Here is a 20,613-nt window from a genome sequence, read left to right as displayed (position 1 = left end):
GTTTTTCCTTTTCAGAATTGTGGGTAAGGTTAAACTAGCTTTATAAGGTAACTGTGGTATTTTCTTCTTTATCTCCTGCTCTGAAATTGTTTTAAAACATAGGAATTATCTTTTCATTAAAGGTCAGAGCAAACAGCCTCAGAGAAGGCAATGGCACCCCACTCCAGTACTCTTGCCTGGAAAATTCCATGGACAGAGGAGCCTGGTGGGCTGCAGTCCATGGGGTTGCGAAGAGTCAGACACGACTGAGCGACTTCACTTTCACTTTTCACTTTCATGCATTGGAGAAGAAAATGGCAACCCACTCCAGTGTTCTTGCCTGAAGAATCCCAGGGACGGGGGAGCCTGGTGGGCTGCCATCTATGGGGTCGCACAGAGTCTGACACGACTGAAGTGACTTAGCAATAGCAGTAGCAAACTCAGCCTGAAATACCATTTTGGACTTTCTAATCTGTTTTATGGTTATTGATCTTTAGGTTTACTTATGGACTAGGTATCATAGCTTGTATTTTGCTAGGAAGTTATCTGTGTCCTCTAGATTTGCACATTTATGGCTGTAGAGCTAACCCATACTCTTTTAATCTCTACTATGTGAGTGCATGTGTGGTGAGTCACTTCAGTTGTGTCTGACTCTTTGCAACCCTATGGACTGTGGCCCACCAGGCTCCTCTGTCTATAGGATTCCTCGGGCAAGAATACTGGACTGGGTTGCCATTTCCTCCTCCAGGGGAATCTTCCCAATCCAGGGACTGAACACACGTTTCCTGCATTGTCAGGTGGGTTCTTTACCACCACAGTTAGTTAAGTCACTCAGTCGTGTCCAACTCTTTGCGACCCCTTGGACTGTAGCCTACCAGGCTCCTCTGTCCATGGGATTTTCCAGGCAATAGTGCTGGAGTGGATTGCCGTTTCCTTCTCCAGGGGATCTTCCCAAACCAGGGATTGAACCCTGGTCTCCCTCATTGTAGACAGACACTTTACTGTCTGAGCCACCGGGGAAGAAACCCTAACTTTATAGCTTAGGTTTCTTAAATTTTATTTTTTTATTAATTGCTTTTGAAAATAAGAATTTTAAATAATTCCTAGTGGTATTTCTGGTGGGTTTTGTCTGTTAAAAAAATCATCTTGACTTTATTATATAAAGAAAATGAGATAGGATGCTTGTCCCGTGTTCCTCATCATTAGGAACCACACGCCAGGTTCTAACCTTGAGCTCTGTCCGTGTTCCCCCATCCAGATCAAGTTTGACAGTGTGGAGGTATGTGTCTGCTGTGAGACCCAGCACCAAGTGTCCGGCTGCAGCAACCTTGGGGAGACGCTGAAGCTAAACCCGCTGCGCGAGGACTGCAACGCTGTGCGACTGACCTTGAAGGTGACCCAGGCTTCACTCGCTCCTGCCTCCCACCCCATCCCTGAGATTTCTCCTGGGAATGTTCTTTTAACCATGTTCCTTTCAGTTCTTGGTCCCTGCAGCTGGACACGTGCAACAGGGGACATCTTTCTGGAGAGCATTGTAAACAGTGAAAGTTGCTTAGTCATGTCCAACTCTGTGCGACCCCATGGATTGTAGCCCACCAGGCTCCTCTGTCCATGGGATTCTTCAGGCAAGAATACTGGAGTGGGTTCCTATTTCTTCCTCCAGGGAATCTTCCTGACCCAGGGATCAAACCCAAGTCTCCTGCTCTGCAGGCAGATTCTTTACCATCTGAGCCACCAGGGAAACCCCTTAAACAATTAGAAATTTCCACTTTAAAGGTTTTGTTTTTTGAATTTTCCAGTTTAACCATTTTACTTTCTGCCTCCAACCTCTGTGAAGCACTGGTGAATGGTTGAAAGAGGTTGACACAAATATTGATATGACATGGGTCACTGCTGTTCCAGCGTTTGATTTTATTGAACTCTACTTGAGTTACAGTGTTTTGTTTAATTTCTGATGTACAGCCAATTGACTTAGTTATAGGTACATTCTTTTTCATATTCTTTTCCATTATGGTTTATCACAAGATATTGAGTATAGCTCCCCATGCTATACAATAGCACCTTGTTGTTTATCCATCCTATATATAATAGTTTGCATCTGCTAATCCCAAACTCCCAATCCTTCCCCTTCCCTTTGGCAACCACAAGTCTGTTTTCTATGTCTGTGAGTCAGTTTCTAGATCACAGATATGTTCATTTGTGCCATATTTTAGATTCTGTGTATAAGTGGTATCATTTGGTATTTGTCTTTCTCTTTCTGACTTACTTAGGATGATCATCTCTAGTTGCATCCATGTTGCTGCAAATGGCATTATTTCATTCTTTTTTATGGCTGAGCCAACATTTTTGCTATTATACCATCAGAGAACAGATGGGTACTTATTTTGCCTTTTTAAAGATATTTGGAGCAAGAAATGTTACAGTTTCCCATGGCAGTCTATTCTTATGTACAGCATCTGATTTTTCTTTAATGGCATGGAAAATTGTTTGTATCACTTGTTTCTTTTTCTCCCTACAAGTTTTTCCTGCTCCTGAAAATCAAAATTGGCCACTTACACAGGCATCTGAACAATGAACCCAATTCTTTTCCTCTTTTCCCTGAAACTAAACTGCTAAACTTTTTCTGAAAAAATATGGCTACAGTGCAAGGAGCCCCTGATGGGTGGCACTATGGCACATGCCCGCTAAGTTACTTCAGTCGTGTCTGGCTCGTTGCGACCTCACGGACTGTGGCCCACCAGGCTCCTCTGTCCATGGGATTCTCCAGGCAAGAGTACTGGAGTGGGTTGCCATGCCCTCTTCCAGGGGATCTTCTCAACCTAGAAATCGAACCTGAGTCTCTTGGCATCTTCTCCTGCATTGGCAGGCAGGTTCTTTACCACTAACACTACATTATATAATAGGGACCCTATAGTATGTGTATGTGGGCCGCAATATGTGGGGATCTGGAGGCTCTGGAGGAACACCTAACACCTGGCGGGCACAGAGGGCAGTGTCACTGTCTGGAACAGGGGCCTGTGGTGGGTCCACTGGAGGAGATACTTCAGATGCTGGAAATGGTGACCAGTCTGTCAGGGGAGCTCTCTGTGAATTCCCATGCCCTGGGAAACTGGCTGGCAAAAAGAGCAGTGGCCACAGAGAGGGAGGAGGTGCCTGAGGCCCGATGTGGAAGGGACCTGGCCCCCAGCACCTGCCCTGTGTCACAAGGAGTGTGGTCCCCGATTCTTCTTCCAGTCTGATAAGGAATATCTCTGGAGCCCGGAAGATGATGGCAATGCTGCTTCTCTGGTCCCTCAGATTGTTCTTGAGGGTTTGGAGGCTCTGAAACCCCCCTGCTCCCTGGGTCTCTTTGAAGCTTTCCCACCACGTCTAAACCCCAGATCACAGGGAGAATTCCACAGACAGAGGAGCCTGATGGGCTACAGTCTATGGGGTCACAAAGAGTCGGACACAACTAACACTCTGACTTTCTTTCACTTCCTAATAATGTCTAGTGACAAGATAAATGATAAAAATATGTTTTGGTAGGTTAATGGTGGTCTTCGCCAAGTCAAACGCAACATAAGATTGTGACATATTTTCTGATCAATATTAACAGAAGTTTTAAAAGACTGCAAAAATTGGAATCATAACTGATGGAATATGACTCATCATGGGTTGATATTATATCCATCCCAACTTTATTCTTTGCTATATCCCCGGTTATCATTACAGTTATATTATAATGATGTAATTCTAATTGAAAACAGAGGTAAATATCTTTTTTTGTTTGTTTTCTTCAAGTATCTGGTTTAATTTATGGAGCTGTAGTAAAACAAATTATCCAAAGAAACCTTATCAATGGATAAGGAAATACAACTTTCCAGGAATCAATCAGTTGTTGAGTTTATAAGCTTACTTCTCTTGAAGATTCTTTTCTTTGTCTCTAAGGAAGTTAAAGGAAAAAAAAAAAAAGGAAACCCAGCAAGACAATTTCCTAAAAACCTAGGGGCCTGAAAAATAGACTTATTGTTTAATCTTGAGTATGTTTTTAACCATGCTGAAGAAATAAAAATGCTTCTGAGAATAAGTGAACATTGATATTTTGTGACGGAGTGTGAAGGCCAACAAGTCCAGGATGGTCAGGGTAGGCAGCAGGCTGGACATCAGGGAAGAGCTGATGCTGCAGTTCACCCACAGGCAGAACCTCTCCTCCTGGTGGGGAAGGGTGGAGGGTCAAGCCTTCGCCTGGATGAATGAGCCCCTCTCCATCATTCGGTGTTTCTCCAGTCCTCAGGCTAGGACAGCCTCCTGCAGTGGAAACACAGAGTCCTAACCCTAGACCACCAGGGATGTCCTGACAGTGGACATTTCTAAGGTCTAAGGCAACATGCTCGTCAAACACAGCTTCAAGATGCTCCCCTCTTCCTCCCAGACCGCTGCCCTGGACCCTCCCCAAGTGGACACCCTGAAGCCATCGCCAGGGGATGTGCTGTGATGTAGCTGAAGAAAATTGTCTTTCTGTTAGCTAGGGAGGTGGGGGGCGGGGTGGAGGCTGCAGGGCTTGAGTGCTGGGCCACATGGGTGGGCCCCTCACACGAGGACCCCCCAGCCTTTGGCACATTCAGATAAGGACCCACAGCAGGTGGTCCCCAGCCCTCTGCCCTCAACTGTGGGATCTTTTGAGGCTCCATGTCAGGGTCTGAGAAGAGGAGGATCATGAAGAGGGCCGGCTGTTTAGTCTGAGGTGGTCCCAAGATGAATAATAATAGACCTGATCTTCACTCTACACCCCAGACAAAACTAGGGGCTTCAGAGGAGCCCCATTGCCTTGAGTGGGGGACAGAGAGCAGGTTGTGGTTTTGCATACACAACCTGGAGGAGACAGCACAGAGTCCACTCCCTGAGACCAGAGGTTGTCTCTAAAGCACTTAGTTGTGTTCAGCACTCTGAATTAGCACCAATATGCTGGGGGGAAGAGGGCATTAAGAGGAAAGTACGCAGGATGGGAAATGTTTCAATAATAATTGAATGATGAGGCCATTGGAAAAAACGTGTAAAACCAGCAGAAGGGAATGTGAAGGTGGAGAATTACTTGTAACAAAGGAGCCGGAAGTAATCCTGGGGCCATGGGTAGATTCTCTCCCTTGATCGTGGTGGTGGCTATGCAGGTGTGCACATGTGTCAAAACTCATTGGATTCTGTGTTTAGAGTATGCTCACTCTGTCATTCATCTGTCATACGTCAGTACCTCAAGCTGTAAAGTGTCTAGGTGACGGATGAGTGGTGGGTGAAGAGAGACATGAAAGCAAGACCAGAAAGATGGAGACAGGCCCGTGCAGGCGTTCCGACATGCGTTTAGGGATCTGACTTCATTCACAAATCAACACACACTGGTTATAGCAGCTCAAGGAAAGGAGGAGATGACCATGGCTGAGTGGAGCATAACCGTCTGCAGGGGTTTACTGTCCCCAGGCCCTTGCAGAGAGGCCCAAGATCAGAGGGGCCACAGGACAGAATCTTGACTGAGGGAGCAGAATTCCTGCCAGAAAGACGACTCAGTGGAGGAGTGATACCTAACAGTGGTCTTTTACACTTGACCCCAGTGTGGCTTTTCTGGGGGCCAGCCTTTGTGACCTGCTTTGCACGGCCTTTTTATTTACTTATTTATTTGTTGTTTTTATTTTTTTGTTGAAGTATAGTTGATTTACTTGTGTGTGTTAGTCGCTCAGTCATGTCCAACTCTTTGCAACCCCATAGACTGTCGCGTGCGAGTCTCTGTCCATGGACTTCTCCAGGCAAGAATACTGGAGTGGATTGCCATTCCCTTCTCCAGGGCATCATCCCAACCCAGGGATCAAACCGACGTCTCCTGCATTGGCAGGCAGACAACGTACCACTGAGCCTCCAGGGAAGCCTATTATAACAGTGCTAGAATTAGTCAGCAGTCATCAGCCTGGGCTCACATACTGTGTCTTTTCAGTGGGCACACCTGCCAGGATGTAAGGAGGGTCCATCTTCCCTTTTACAAAACATCCCATTTCTCTACAAAGGGGTAACATTCTCACGGCTGGGGGAAGAAGTACCTTTGCTTCAGTCACATCCTTGCCAAGAGTTCTTGCCATAGATTCTTCTTGACTTGTCTCGTATTGTCAATGTATTGGCCATTTGTGTTTCTCATCAGTGAGTCACCTGTTTTGTCTGTCTTCCTGTTGGGTTCTCTGTTCTAAACAATGACCTTAGTCATAAAAATTTCATGCACTCTGAGACTTGTCATTCAGTTTTGTTTGGGATGTCATTTCATTTCATTTTGGATGTCATTTTTCAGAGACAAGTTCTCAGTTTCAGTGCAGTCAGACTCATTTCCTGTTGGAAGTGTCCTTTCTATATTGCTTTTAAGAAATATTTTCCCATCCTGAGGTCAGACAAACTTCCTGGACTTTTTTCCCACAAGTTTTAAAACTTTGCTTTTCATGTTTAGCTCATTTATCCACCTGGGTCTCAGTTATGCACGTGGCGTGAGATATGACCTAGTTTTGTTTTTCACTGATAGATCATCATCAGCTGTTACAGCTCAGGTTAGTGGTCATTTAGTCATGTGGTTATGTATTGAGTATCTGTATCTAAAGACATTTATTTCTGGGGTCTCTTTTCTTCTGTGTTGGTGTATGGCTTGACTCATTGTCAATAGCACATTATGTTAAATGCTGTTTCTTTATTAAGCGTGTGTTTGGTAGGATCAGCCCCCCTTTTTTCTTCTCAAAATGATCTTGGCTCTTCTCTGTCCTTTGTGGACTCTCCCCTGGCCCCCCTCCTCCTTCCCCATTTCTCTCTCTGTCTTAGACACACGAAGCCATTCATTTGTAACTGCATTGCATTTTTAGGTTCGTTTTCTGAGAATGGTCATTTTTGGTGTATCTTTCCATTTATTTATCCTTCTGTCGTGTTTTTCAAGAAAACTGGTATAATTCTTGTTAGATACATTCCTAGATGTCATATAGTTTTGTCCCACTACGGGAAAAGTAGAGTTTTTTGAAGAACATTTTCTGATTTTAAAATGTTTGTATAGAGAAACACATTTACTTCTGTTCATTGGTCGTGCATCCAGTTACTGATAACTCCATTTACTCTGACAGTTTGCCCATAGATTGCTTGGGGTTTTCTATTTAGTGGGTTACCTTATCTGGAAATAATGGCAGTATGCTTCTTCCTTTCCAGTCTTTACGTTGCTTATTGATTTTTCTTCATTTTTCCTATCTTCCCGAACTGGCAGGGACTCTTCAGCACGGTATTGAATAGGGCTTGAGCCAGACATCTTATTTTCTTCCTGATTTATTTTACTTTATTTTTATTGAGGTATAGTTTATTTACAATGTTGTGTAATGTAAATTACAATGTTGTGTACAATGTAGTTTCAAGTGTACAGCAAAGTGACTCAAATTCTTTCAACCACTATAGGTTATTACAAGATGGTGAGTGTAGTCGCCTGTGCTATACATAAGGTCCTTGTTGTTTATCTGTTTTATTCCTTCCTGACTTTAAAGGAAATGTGTTCAATAATTAGGAATAATGTTTATTGAAATTTTCTGGGACTAAATAGTATTTTCCAGGCTTAGGGAATCCCATTTTATTATTGTTTTGCTTAGAATTTGCCATTAAAGAGTCTTAAACTTTAGCAAAAATGCTACATCTATTGAGATGTGTGTATGCTAAAATTTATATGTATTTATATATTTGTATATATGTACATATACATACACATATGTGTATGTATAAATACATGCATGCATACTTAATAGATGCAGCATTTGCTAAAATTTGACTCTTTAATATATATTTAATTTAATATGTAAATATTTATGTATATGTACCCACAGGCTTCCATGTGCAATGGTAAAGAATTCACCTGCCAATGCAGGAGACTCTAGTTCAATCCCTGAATCAGGAAGATCCTCTGGAGAAGGAAACAGCAATTCCAGTATTCTTGCCTGGAGAATCTCATTTTCATTATGATTCACTTTTTAATCCCTGAGTTATTCCACCATGTGTTGTGAATTTGCGGAGGTAGAGAGGGCTTAATCAGTTGTTTTCCTGTCATTCACAGCAAACGTAACTGCACTGTGGTTGGATAACCCCATATGCTTGTGTCTTAGTGTTAGTTTGTTGACCTTTGCTTTGCATCCAAGTTTGCAAGCAAGTTTTGTTAAGCCCCACACATCTTGTGAGTCCAGGTTCTGGCACACATCTGTGAAACATGGTGTGGGGTTTGGCTCGTCCCTGTCATCACTCATTGTCTGCTGGGAGTGTTGGGCCAGGGGTGTGGAAACCTCATGCACTGGTGCATTTGCCCATTTATATGCCCACCGCTCTGGTTTCCCTTCTCTCTGTTCATCCTCATCTAGATCTTCTTTATAGACTCTTTCTGCTCCAGAATTAGGATCCAGCTCTGGGTTCTCAGGACTTCTCCTGGTGGCTCATATGGTTAAGAGTCTGCCTGCAATGCAGAAGACCTGGGTTCAATCCCTGAGTCGAGAAGATCCCTGGAGAAGGGAATGGCAACCCACTCCAGTATCTTGCCTGGAGAATCCCATGGACAGAGGAGCCTGATGGGCTGTAGTCCATGGGGTCACAAAGAATCTGACATGACTGAACAGCTAACACTTTCACTTCATTTTCTGGGTTCTGATTCAGACTCTCATCTCTCCTAGCCGAGCGCACCCTTGCTGGGCAAGTTCAGCTGCCTCCCTGGTGTTGTCCCCACCCCTGCATGTCTCAGAGTCCAGCCCAGACACACTCAGCTCCCTCCACACAGAGAACCACAGCCCTCTCAGACTCGATGGACCCCAATGAGTTCTTCCTCACTGTTCCCAACAGTTCCACACCCCATGCAGCCTGCCCATCTTGGAAGAGCTGCCCCTGCTCAGGCCATGGGGGTGACTGTTTTTTCTCTTTTACTCCCTCCTGTTAATCACCAAGTCCCCTATCCATCATATCCTCTGCCTCTCTTCCTCACCTGCCTCATTCATGGAAGCCACCTTGCTGTTGTTGTTCAGTCACTCAGTCGTGTCCAACTCTTTGCAACCCTGTGGACTGCAGCACACCAGGCTTTCCTGTCCTCCACTATCTCCCAGAGTGTGCACAGACTCATGTCCATTGAGTTGGTGATGCCACTTGTGGCTCCTCAATCCAAATATTTATATATTCAAAACTCTCGCAAACTTCTGTGTGCCTCCATTTATCTTTGAACAGATCCTAGAAGGCATTATCCAGACTGTCTAGGCTGGGCACATGTGGAAATGTTTTAATATAAGTTAAATGCAGATTGGAAATGTTACTTCTCAATATAAATAGTACCCAAGTCGCTAGGTGGCTAAAGGCTAATAAGATCATTTAAATTACTTCTGTGTGTATTTCCTGAGTGCCTCTTCCTTCTTTTTGGCTTCATTCTTTATATTCCTGAGCTTTAATCAAACTACTGTCACTCAAACAAGTGTACAGAACCTTCCAGAGGCAGAGCAACAACAGAGCAGTAAAAGGGGCATGGACGTCAGAATTTTTCTCTTGCCTCAGTTGATCGGTAGGAGCAATGATATAGAATTTGTTTAGGCCAGAGAAGGGCATTCTGGAGTGGGCATCCAGTCATTTCTGGGGCTGTTTTCCTTAAGCATTTGTGGATGAGGCCTTAAAGCCCTTTACTGCATTCATCCTCCGGTGTTTGTGAACAGATGAAAGTCCCCGGGTGATTGGCCATCCGTGATGGGATCGTAGATGGTGTTTATTGAACCTCACTGTGTGCGGAGCCTTGCTCTGAGCCCTTCATGTTTGTGAACTAATTTCACCTTCACAGCCCTGAGATAGGTGGGTATTGCTATTCCATTTATTTATTTATTTAGCCTGTGCTGGGTCTTCACTGCTGCTTGGGTTTTTCTCTAGTTGCAGTGAGTAGGGGCTACTCTTTAGTTGTGGAGCTCTGACTTCTCATTACAGTGGCTTCTCCTGTTGTAGAAGACAGGCTAAAGGGTGTGGGGGCTTCAGTAGTTGCGGCTTCCAGGCCCTAGAGCACAGGCTTAGTAGTTGTGGCAAAGGGCTTAGTTGCCCCCACGGCATGTGGAATCTTCCTGAATTAGGGATCAAACCCATGTCTCCTGCATCAGCAGGTGGATTCTTTACCGCTGAGCCACGAGGGAAGCCCTGTTATTCCATTTTACAGATGAGGACACTGAGGCACAGTGAAATGAGACAGCTTCCCAAAGTCACGCAGGTCATTACAGTGGATCAGAGATTCTTGGCCAGCTCCCACTACCATCTGCAATGGACACATAGGCATGCTACCCAGGACCATGGCTTAGCCACAGGCCAGTGGATGCACACACTCGGAACAAGCTGAAGTCCAGCAAGGAAATGATTATTAATACCTTCTGAGTCACCAAAATTAAACTATATTCACTCTAATTTATGTTCAGTTCCTTTCAAAAAAAATTCTTAGAAAATTGATAAACTAACAATTTGTTGTTCGGTAACTAAGTTGTGTCCAATTTCTTGCAACCTCATGAACTGCAGCAGGCCAGGCTTCCTTGTCCTCCACCATCTCCCTGAGTTTGCTAAAACTCATGCCCATTGAGTCAGTGATGCCATCCAACCATCTCACCCTCTGTCGTCCCCTTCTCCTCCTGCCCTCAATCTTTTCCAGCATCAGGGTCTTTTCCAGTGAGTTGGCTGTTCGCATCATGTGGCCAAAGCATTGGAGCTTCGACATCAGTCCTTCTAATGAACATAGTCAGTTGTGTGCTGTGTATGCTATGCTATGTCACCTCAGTCGTGTCTGACTCTTTGTGACCCCATGGATTGTAGCCCACCAAGCTCCTCTGTCATGGGATTCTCCAGGCAAGAATACTGCAGAGGGTTGTGATTTCCTACTCCAGGGGATCTTTCCAGACCCAGGGACTGAACCCATGTCTATTAAGTCTCCTGCATTGGCAGGTGAGGTTTTGTTTTGTTTTGTTTTGTTTTTAACTAGTAGCACCACCTGGAGAAGGAAATAGCAACCCACTCCAATATCCTTGCCTGGAAAACCCCATGGACAGAGGAGCCTGGCGGGCTACAGTCCATGGGGTCACAAAGAGTTGGACAGGATTTAGCAACTAAACAACAGCAACAATGGCATGGACGGTTTTGCCATGAACAAGAATAAGGGCTCCTGGTTCCTGTGATCCTCCTTATTCCCCCTCACCCTTCCCATCCCTTTCCTCTACTGGCTCTCCAGTAAAGTCCTACAGGGATGAACTACTGATGCCTGGACAACTTGGATGAATCTTGAGGGAATCAAGCTGAGTGAAAAAACTCAGTTCTGAAAAGTCACATGTTGTATGCTTCCAGTTGTATCCTAGCCTTGAAATGACAAAAGTATAAAAACAGAGATCAGACTCGTGGTTGACAGGGGTCTGGAAAGGGAGGTTGAGTGGGAGAGAGAGGTGAGTGTGTCTGTAAAGGGCAACGTGGGTGGGGAGGGTGGATCCTGTGCTCATGGAGGTGTTCTGTGTGTTGACTGTGTCATTGTCCTTCCTGGCTGTGATAGCACACTGTAGTTTTGTAAGATGCTGCCATGGAGAAAACCAAGGGAGGGGTACCCAGGGTCCCTCTGTGGTTTCTTACAACTGCAAGTGAATCTACAATTTTCTCAAGAAAAGAAGTTTAAAAGACTTGAAATTTTTTTCTTATCAAAATTCTCAGTTAGACTTTATAATTGACAGAGATGGTCCACCTACTTAATTGTTGGCACTTTGAAGATTTTCTTAGACGGTAACTACCTAATAATTATCAAAATTGTAAAATGCATCATTTAGTATCTAATTTGATCAACCATGTAGGAGAGTACACAAATGTGTTTATAAAAGACCAGTTTTGATGAAAAAAAAAATAAAGTCCCACAAAACAGGTGGCCGTCCTTGTCCTGGACCTCAACGGCAGTGCTGAGGGTCCTGCCGCCTGCATTGCCAAGACAGTGCTGACGCCCTCTGCATCTTTTCCCGCAGGAACTCCTCTTCAGTGTGTGTGCCCTCAACGTCCTGTCCACCATTGTGTGTGCACTGGCCACAGCCATGTGCTGCATGCAGATGGTCTCCGCCGACGTCCTGCAGATGGTAAGTAGCCCCCGCCTCTTCCCCTCCCCGCAGCACGGTTAAAATGGTGGGGTCTGGCCCCTCCCCCAACCAGTTTGAGAGCAATGCAGCATGACACCGCTGGCTTCCCACCAGGAAAATGAGCCCTGACAGCACATGGGGCCTGGAGATCCTTGAAGGTCCCTCCATGCTGCCCTCTGGAAGACAGAAACCCACACATTCGATGCCACCGATGTATTTATTTAGGTGCAGTTGGAGCTCCATGCTGATGGGGTCCAGCTGCCATTACATGCCTCTAGGGAGCCCCAGGTTTGTGCTGCTGAGTAACTGTGGTAACCATCCTATAGTCCGAGACATCCTCCTAAGCCATGCAACTGTCTCCAGGCTTCAGAATTCTTTTTTTTTTTTTTTAATTATCTATTTATTTATTTGGCTGTTCCAGATCTTAATTGCAGCTTGTGGGATCTTTGATCTTCTTTGTGGGCTCTTTAGTTGCAGTATGCAAATCCTTAGTTACAACATGTGGGATCTCATTTCCTGACCAGGGATTGAACCCAGGCCCCTGCATTGAGGGTACAGAGTCTCAGGCACTGGACTGCCAGGGAAGTCCCCCAGAATTCACTTGTAATAAAGCAGGATTGTTAGAATATGAGCTCTTCTCAAATTGAAAAACTGCTCCACTGTGCCTTGCACACTTGCTCACTAACCCTCAGCTAGCAATCCAGCAGCAGGTCACTGGTCGGCTATCATTGGAGCCTCCAGCCAGGGTCTTAGAGATGAAGAAGTACTGGTCTCCAGGGGAGCAATGAGGCCAAGAGTGGAGGTCACACGCTGATTAATACACAATCAGTAATAGTGACGGCTCTTCGTTATTTGTGTGAACGGAACATGACCTACTGCTCGGTACATTACCACTAAAGTCAGCAAGTCAAGAGGAAGTGATGAGAAGATGCTGTTCTTCATGCTAAGGGTAGGAACCCTCCCTCCCCGCTCCCCTGGGCCCCTCCAGGCCCTGCCCTGCCTCCTCCCCAATGTTTCAAGCATCTTATGAAACAAAAGGCAAGTTGTTCTTGTAGGAGCCTGTGTGTTTTGTTCTTCCCCACCCACCCTGTAGCAATTCATCAGTTCACGACGCAGGGCCAGAGAGCATCATTATCAAGGTGTTAAAAATTCATCGGCTCTAATCACGTGTGGCCTATTCCCTGTGTACCTCCACACAGCTGTCACAGCCTGCCGACCTTTCTGAGAGGCAGCAGTTTCCAAAAGACACCTAATTAAGCATCTCTTCAGCAGCAATGAACTCCTGGCCTTGCTCGCTGAGCCCTCGTGTAGACATTTCTCTCTGGTATGTTATGTGAAGGAAGGTTAAGTGCCGTGAGGGTCCACTCACCTCAGCAGATTTTCCTGTCAGTCTGGAACTATCACTCCAATCAGATCAAACTAACGGAACCACATGGCTGGAAACATTGAAAGTTTGCGTTTCCTAGTTTTCAGAATTAAAATAGAAATTACCAACCAAATAAGAAAGTCTGTCATAGCTGTAACAGCATGCACACTGGGTTGTAATGTACAGTTCAGTTCAGTTCAGTCGCTCAGTCTTGTCCGACCCTTTGTGACCCCATGAACCACAGCACACCAGGCCTCCCTGTTCATCACCAGCTCCCAGAGTCCACCCAAACCCATGTCCATTGAGTCGGTGATGCCATCCAATCATCTCATCCTCTGGCATCCCCTTCTCTTCCTACCCTCAATCTTTCCCAGCATCAGGGTCTCTTCCAATGAGTCATCTTTTTGCATCAGGTGCCCAAACTATTGGAGTTTCAGCTTCAACATCAGTCCTTCCAATGAACACCCGGAACTGATCTCCTTTAGGATGGACTGGTTGGATCTCCTTGCAGTCCAAGGGACTCTCAAGAGTCTTCTCCAACACCACAGTTCAAAAGCATCAATTCTTCCACGCTCAGCTTTCTTTATAGTCCAACTCTCACATCCATACATGACCACTAGAAAAACCATAGCCTTGACCAGATGGACCTTTGTTAGCAAAGTAATGTCTCTGCTTTTTAATATGCTGTCTAGGTTGGTCATAACTTTCCTTCCAAAGAGTAAGCGTCTTTTAATTTCATGGCTGCAGTCACCATCTGCAGTGATTTTGGAGCCCAGAAAAATAGTCAGCCATGGTTGTATGTATCCCCAAACCAGTTTATACCAGGGGTATATGGATTGTAAGTGCATATTCTACTACTATGTGAACCAACAAAATATGAGTGCAAAAAGAGAATTATTTCTATTACAGTAAAATAGAGTGCTCTTGAAAGATTCTCAAAAGATCTTCCAGTAAGCTGTTTTCCTCTGCACTTACCTTATTGCCAGCCACCCATCCTCAGGGACATCGTCTGCTGTTACACGCATCTCCGTTCGGCACCAGCTTGTTAACTTCGTCTTTCGTTACTGTCACTTATGTAAAAGAGTGTCACTAGATATATTGCCATCAATGTAAATGTAGGTCAGACAACTCTAGGGGGTTGAGATAAAAACTAAAAAAAAGTCTAGGGGTTGTCTGTACACACATTGCTACCCCAGTAACTTTAAGTTCTGGCTCTGCTATAAAAACACAGACCTAGAAAGTTAGAAAATGTTTTACAGGTGTATTTTATGCAGGAAAAGCCACGGGGCACTCCTGTCCACAGACTGTGACTCAAAACAAAGGCCTTATCCCACGTGGAAGGAGCCCACAATTTTATTCTTATTTCTGTGAATCAACATTTTGGAATAATTAATAATTTGGGGAGAATTCATATAATGAAAACATGCCTACATGAGATGCAAATTGTTATGCCTATGGTCAGAATTTATCTAATTGAATTCCTGTAATACATTTGAAAATAGTCTACCATTATTTCCAAAAGACCATCTGATGATAAAATTCCACTTATTGATATAGTTTCATGAGAAAGCATTTACCTCCACAGGCCTATAATTGCATGTTTTTAGTTTTATTTCCTATGTGTAATCTCAGTTTTCCATTTTTGCAGTAAGCTGTTTTCTTCCCCACTTATTTTATTGCCTGCCACCCAGCCTTAGGGACATCGTCTGCTATTACAGGCATCTCCCTTCGGCACCAGCTAGTTAGCATCGTCCTTTGTTGCTGTCACTTTTGTTCTCCACTTGTCTTGTGCCTTGTTGAAGTGGAGCTGCTTCAGATGCGGCAGGTAGAGTACCATGGCTTCACAGACGTGATACAGTGGGCTTGCTCACGGAGCTAGGAAGGGGTGCTGGCCTCCATATCGGAGGGATAGAGTGCCCCTAAGAGCTCCCAGATCAGTCAAATTCACCTGCTTCTTCTACCCATCCAGCCCTCCTTGGACCCAGTGACTCTCCTTGAGGTCTGGGTTCACCACAAAGGTCTTCAGGTCCTAGGTGTTACTTAACTATCAGATGAAGATCGATGGATGTCTTGACCTAAAAAGCCAGTTACAGCAGACTTACGTAAAATGATGCATTTATACCATGGAACATTGTATTTTGACTTTAAAAATGCAAATGAGCATTTGTCACCCTGGTTGGTATGGTGCCAGGCTCTTCATTTTGACTATAGGTCTCTTTGGTATATCAGGTTATTCGTGGAGATCACACCCTCTGTGATTTCCAGATTTAGTTCCTTTCAGCTGGACTCAGCTGTGTGAAGCCATCTGCATGGATGTTTTATGATCCTGACAACCTCTTGGCCAAGACCCACCTTGGCAGCAGTTTCTGCTTAGCTATGAAGTCTTTTCCAAAGCCTCCAACTCAGTTTTCACAGAACAAGCAAGTTTTCTTGTCTGCATTCATATTTCACTGTAAATTAACGGTAGTAACTACAACTGGTCTGAACCTGTTTGAGGAGGCATCCTTGCTCATCTGAGGGAGGGGTAGAAGGACCAGAGAGCAGCAGGATGCCTAGGGGGCTGTCACTCCTAGGTCCAGAGTGCAGGGAGAGAGAGCTCCAGCCTACTGACAGGAGTTCCATTCAGAAGCCTTTTCCATGGCAATAATCCTGCTCTTTCTACCAAGGATGTGCGTGCGTGCTAACTCGATTCATTTCTGTCCAACTCTTTGTGGCCCCATGGACTGCAGCCTGCCAGGCTCCTCTTCCATGGGATTCTCCAGGCAAGAATAGTGGAGTGAGTTGCCATGCCCTCCTCCAGGGGATCTTCCCAAGCCAAGGATCAAACCCACATCTCTTCTGTCTCCTGCATTGGGAGGTGGGTTCTTTACCACTAGCGCCACCTGGGAAGCATGTGCCTAACACGGGTCCTTCCCCCAGAGCATACCCATAAGAACAGGCTTCTCTCCAGCAGAGACTAAAATGCAAAGTCATCTTTTGAGGATGATGAGAGCTGGGCAGTGATGCCCACACAAGGTATGTGAACACCTCAGACAGGCACCAACCTCACACTGCTCACCAGGCACAGGTAACCCTTTGTCATCACACGGACCACCTAAGGCTTGTACAGGTGTCCCAGGGCAAGCAGAACCACATGGGAAGGAGGTGATTCTTCAGGGCCCATTTCCTCCCCAGCACACCCAGCTGCAGGATCAGCTCCACACCTGGCCATCACCCTGCAGGCTTGGGCCCCCAGAGGAAGTGGTGGACAGTGAGCATTTCTGCACATCCTGAGGATGACTGGGAGGTTGAGGGTGAAAGGAGACAGGATCCAGGGAGAGAGAACAGACCTTGTTTGGTATTTGGGGTTGGGTGGTTGGAGGATTCAAGTGGGTAAGGAGGCTGGAAACCTGGTGGGATTCAGGGAGCAGAGGCATGTAAAAGAGTTTTAAAAGGTGGTAACCTCATCTCACTGGATTAAACATAACTTTTTAAAGCAGAACAAGAGGAAAAAAACCAAGGCAGAGAGGTGAGTTAGACACTCTCGAAAGGAGACGATAACCTGGGGGCTGCCTGGAGGTGGCAGCCAGGAGGTATTATTCACCTATGAAGTGGATGCTCACAGAGCATCTGCTGGGCCTGGGGTACCAGGCGAGGCTCAGAGATAAGACACAGACTGAACCCAGGGCCAGGGAGGGAAGAAGACTCACCCTTGGGATTTCAGCACAGCTCCTACAGGGATCTCGTTACTTCCCAGGGGTGAATGGCAGAGGACAGAGAGGAGGAGGGGCAGGAGCAGTCTGAGGAACCCCTCCTCCCTGGCTGCATCTTTGTCTGATTCCCTCTCACGCCCCTGTGGGTAGAACCTAACAACACCAGCTTCTGGGGAGACCTAGGGTGTGGCTTTCCACCCGCCTGTCTCAAAGCAAAGTCCAGGGCCAGTGACCCCGGGCTCCCAGATAGACGCTGCCTTAGCAGACAGAATTGAGGGGTCTTGAGAGTCCCCTGGACTGCAAGGAGATCCAACCAGTCCATTCTAAAGGAGATCAGCCCTGGGTGTTCTTTGGAAGGAATGATGCTAAAGCTGAAACTCCAGTACTTTGGCCACCTCAGGCAAAGAGTTGATTCATTGGCAGACTCTGATGCTGGGAGGGATTGGGGGCAGGAGGACAAGGGGACGACAGAGGATGAGATGGCTGGATGGCATCACTGACTCAGTGAGTTTGAATGAACTCCGGGAGTTGGTGATGGACATGGAGGCCTGGCATGCTGTGATTCATGGGATCGCAGAGTCAGACACGACTGAGCGACTGAACTGAACTGAACTGGGGAGATGGCAGGGTGACTCATGGGATTCCCGCCGCGGAGGCCGAGGAGCCGGGTGGCTGCTGCTAAGTCTGAGATGCTTCCTTGAAGATAGGCCAACACCCCCAGGAAAGGCCATCTGGACTTTAGGGCAGAAATGGAGACCTCTGTTTAACCTTTAAAAAGCCTCCCTCGCATGACCACATTGACTCCTTTAAACCTGCTAATAGGATCACCGGGACCTCCTCACCTTCTCTCTTTCCTGGTGGAATTGGACCTTCCACGGAAAAGCACTTTGCCTTTTGCGTTTCATGCTTGAGGGTATTGTTGATTTCTCTAATTCCTGAGTCTTCACCCCTTGAGACCCCCAGGGCCCTTGGCCTCATCCTGGCTGCTCAGCCTCGTGCAGTGGCCATGGGGCAAATGGCTTTCCAAAGTCAAGGCCTGTAGACACATCCGCACTGCCCTTGGCCATGGAAGCACCTCTGTCTCAGATGATTAAACGCACAAGCCTCGGCTCACACTGGCTGGAGGGGCATTGACCAGGCTCTGTGTGTGGAGAAGGCAGGAGCCACATGCAGCCTGAGTTAGTGGCAGAGATAGGAGTAAAATCTACCCAGACTGTGCTTTGCCTCAGAAGCACAGCAGGGGAACAGAGCGCGATGAGGCTCCAGAGGGAAGGGGATCCTCACAGAGCCATTGTTTCACATGTGTGTTTGGCCAGTTCCTTTGAGTAAATAATCAGCCTGCAGTGTGGGTTGACCCCTGGGTCAGGAATATTTTCCCTTGGATAAGGAGATGGCTACACACTCCAGTATTCTTGCCTGGAGTATTCCATGGACAGAGGAGCCTGGAGGGCTACAGTCCATGGGGTTACAAAGAGTTGAATACAACTGAACAGCTAACACTGTTTGACAGGTTGAAGTCCCTGAGTTCCAGCTGTGTCATTAAAGCTTCTGTACAATTAGCTTCATGAGACACAAGTCACACCGGCCGACCGATCACTCAGAGCCTCTCTGTCTTCCAGTTCCTTCCACAAAGGGCACCTTCTGCCAGCCCAGCCTGCCTGACCCCCCATGGTACTGTGCTCCACCAGACCTTGGATTTCGATGAGTTCGTGCCCCCGCTGCCCCCTCCGCCCTATTACCCTCCAGAGTACACCTGCACACCCACTGCTGAGGCCCACAGGTGGGTGTCTCCGGGGACACCTCCCTGAGGGATGCTGGGGCCCAAGAATGGGAAGCCGTCTGGGGATGGGGAAGGCATGAGTTGCTCCTTATCCATGCAGGTGAGCAGAGGGGAGGCAGATGAAGGCCTGAATGTTGGTCCCGACAGCAGAGCCCTGGGCAGGGTGGTGGTGGAGTGGGATGCTCAGAGACCTATGTGCTTCCTCTGGCCTCACTGCAGGATATCCGAGAGGAAACCCAGGTAGGACCAGTCCTATTCCACTCTCAGAAAAGACAGTACAGCTCTCAGGTTGAACATGCCTGCATGCTCAGTCCTGTCTGACTATTTGTGACCCCATGGACTGTAGCCCACCCAGCTCCTCTGTCCACGGGATTCTCCAGGCAAGAATACTGGAGTGGGTTGCCTATTTCCTGTCAGGTCACAGTCACATTTAATTAAAGATGAAGTCAGCTGTAAGATGGTTTTCATTGTCACGGAAAAGACGGTAAAGTTGGTGAAAGCACCAGTGTCCTTTGAGAGCAATAAACAAACTTTAGAACCACCTAGTGAATGAGGCTTTTTTTCACACACCCAAGAATTCCGAATGGGAATTGCTCCAGTTGCTCTGAGGGCAATGGGAACAGCCGGCTCCTTCCCCAGAGTGTGACCTTCCTCCTTCTGCCGTTCAGGGGCCTCCACCTGGACTTCGCTTCTTCCCCGTTCGGCACTTTGTATGGCGTTGCCATCAACAGCCCAGGCCTGCTGTACCCTGCTGAGCTCCCGCCACCCTACGAGGCCGTGGTAGGCCCGAGCCCTGCCAACCAGGTGAGTCCCAGGCCCTCCAACAGGCCAGTTCCCTGTTCCCAGCCTTTCTGCCTTCTTTGGAATCTCTCCCAGCCATTCAGCAAACCTGTGGACACTGGTATCTCAGCCCTGTCTGAGCAGGAGGCAGGGGCGCAGGGAGCCCTGAGTATGCAGGGGGCTCTGGCCTGTTTCAGCTACAGGTCACTGTCATGGTCAGCCAGACACACGACAGAGCTGGTTTGAACCCCTGCTCCTGCCAGAAGCCTGGTGGCTACAGCCAGAGAGAGGCCTGAGCCCAGAAGGCACACACTCAGGATGTGTGGCCTCGGTTTCCTCATCTGTGAAGCGGGATCATAATAGTACCAAGCCCTTCAGGTGGACCAGGACAGTTGTAATGGACAGGGCTGGGCACATGTCAGGGTCTGACTTGGCAAAAGCTACTTGCACTTCTTTGGTATTGTTATCACCATCCTTGTCATCGTGCTGTCATTGCCGAATATCAAGGGTCACTGGCCAGGGCAGAGACACGTTGAACACAGGGAAAGGTTGCATTGGCCCAAATACAGCTGTAGTGATGGGGCCAGATGGTGGCCCCTTGGGGAACTGCAGGGATTGGACAGTGTGTGTCTGATGGGGGACACACAGCCATCCAGGGAGCAGGCTGCAGCCACCCCTGCACCCTGTACACCAGGCAGAGGAGACACAGACGGGACCGGGACTTCCAGGGGCACGGCTATGGGGCTTCAGCAGCCATGGAGCCACCCACCCACCCCCTCAGAGGTGGTACAGGCCCAACCTCGAGCTGTCACCCTGTGAGATGGGTCCCGCGGTGAGCAGGCCAGGCTCCAGGGCCCGTGTGTTCCCACCACCCTCTGAGGAGTGGCCCTGGGGACC

At 47.0% G+C, this 20,613-nt stretch overlaps 1 protein-coding gene across 1 annotated transcript in view; it reads left to right on the top strand.

The window, feature by feature from the left end:
- The window catches only part of ENTREP2 (endosomal transmembrane epsin interactor 2), a 243,756-nt gene that overhangs the window by 210,004 nt on the left and 13,139 nt on the right, over positions 1-20,613 (top strand). The window contains exons 4-7 of the mRNA XM_069560063.1: positions 1,238-1,372; positions 11,991-12,098; positions 18,776-18,936; positions 19,605-19,740. Coding sequence (XP_069416164.1) covers positions 1,238-1,372; positions 11,991-12,098; positions 18,776-18,936; positions 19,605-19,740 — 540 coding nt within the window. The remainder of the gene's footprint in view (positions 1-1,237; positions 1,373-11,990; positions 12,099-18,775; positions 18,937-19,604; positions 19,741-20,613) is intronic.

The sequence above is a fragment of the Ovis canadensis genome, chromosome 18 (assembly GCF_042477335.2).
Source record: "Ovis canadensis isolate MfBH-ARS-UI-01 breed Bighorn chromosome 18, ARS-UI_OviCan_v2, whole genome shotgun sequence".
Lineage (NCBI taxonomy): Eukaryota > Metazoa > Chordata > Mammalia > Artiodactyla > Bovidae > Ovis > Ovis canadensis.
The sequence above is the reverse complement of the archived record's forward strand: the minus strand, read 5'-3'. Positions and strand labels throughout refer to the sequence as shown.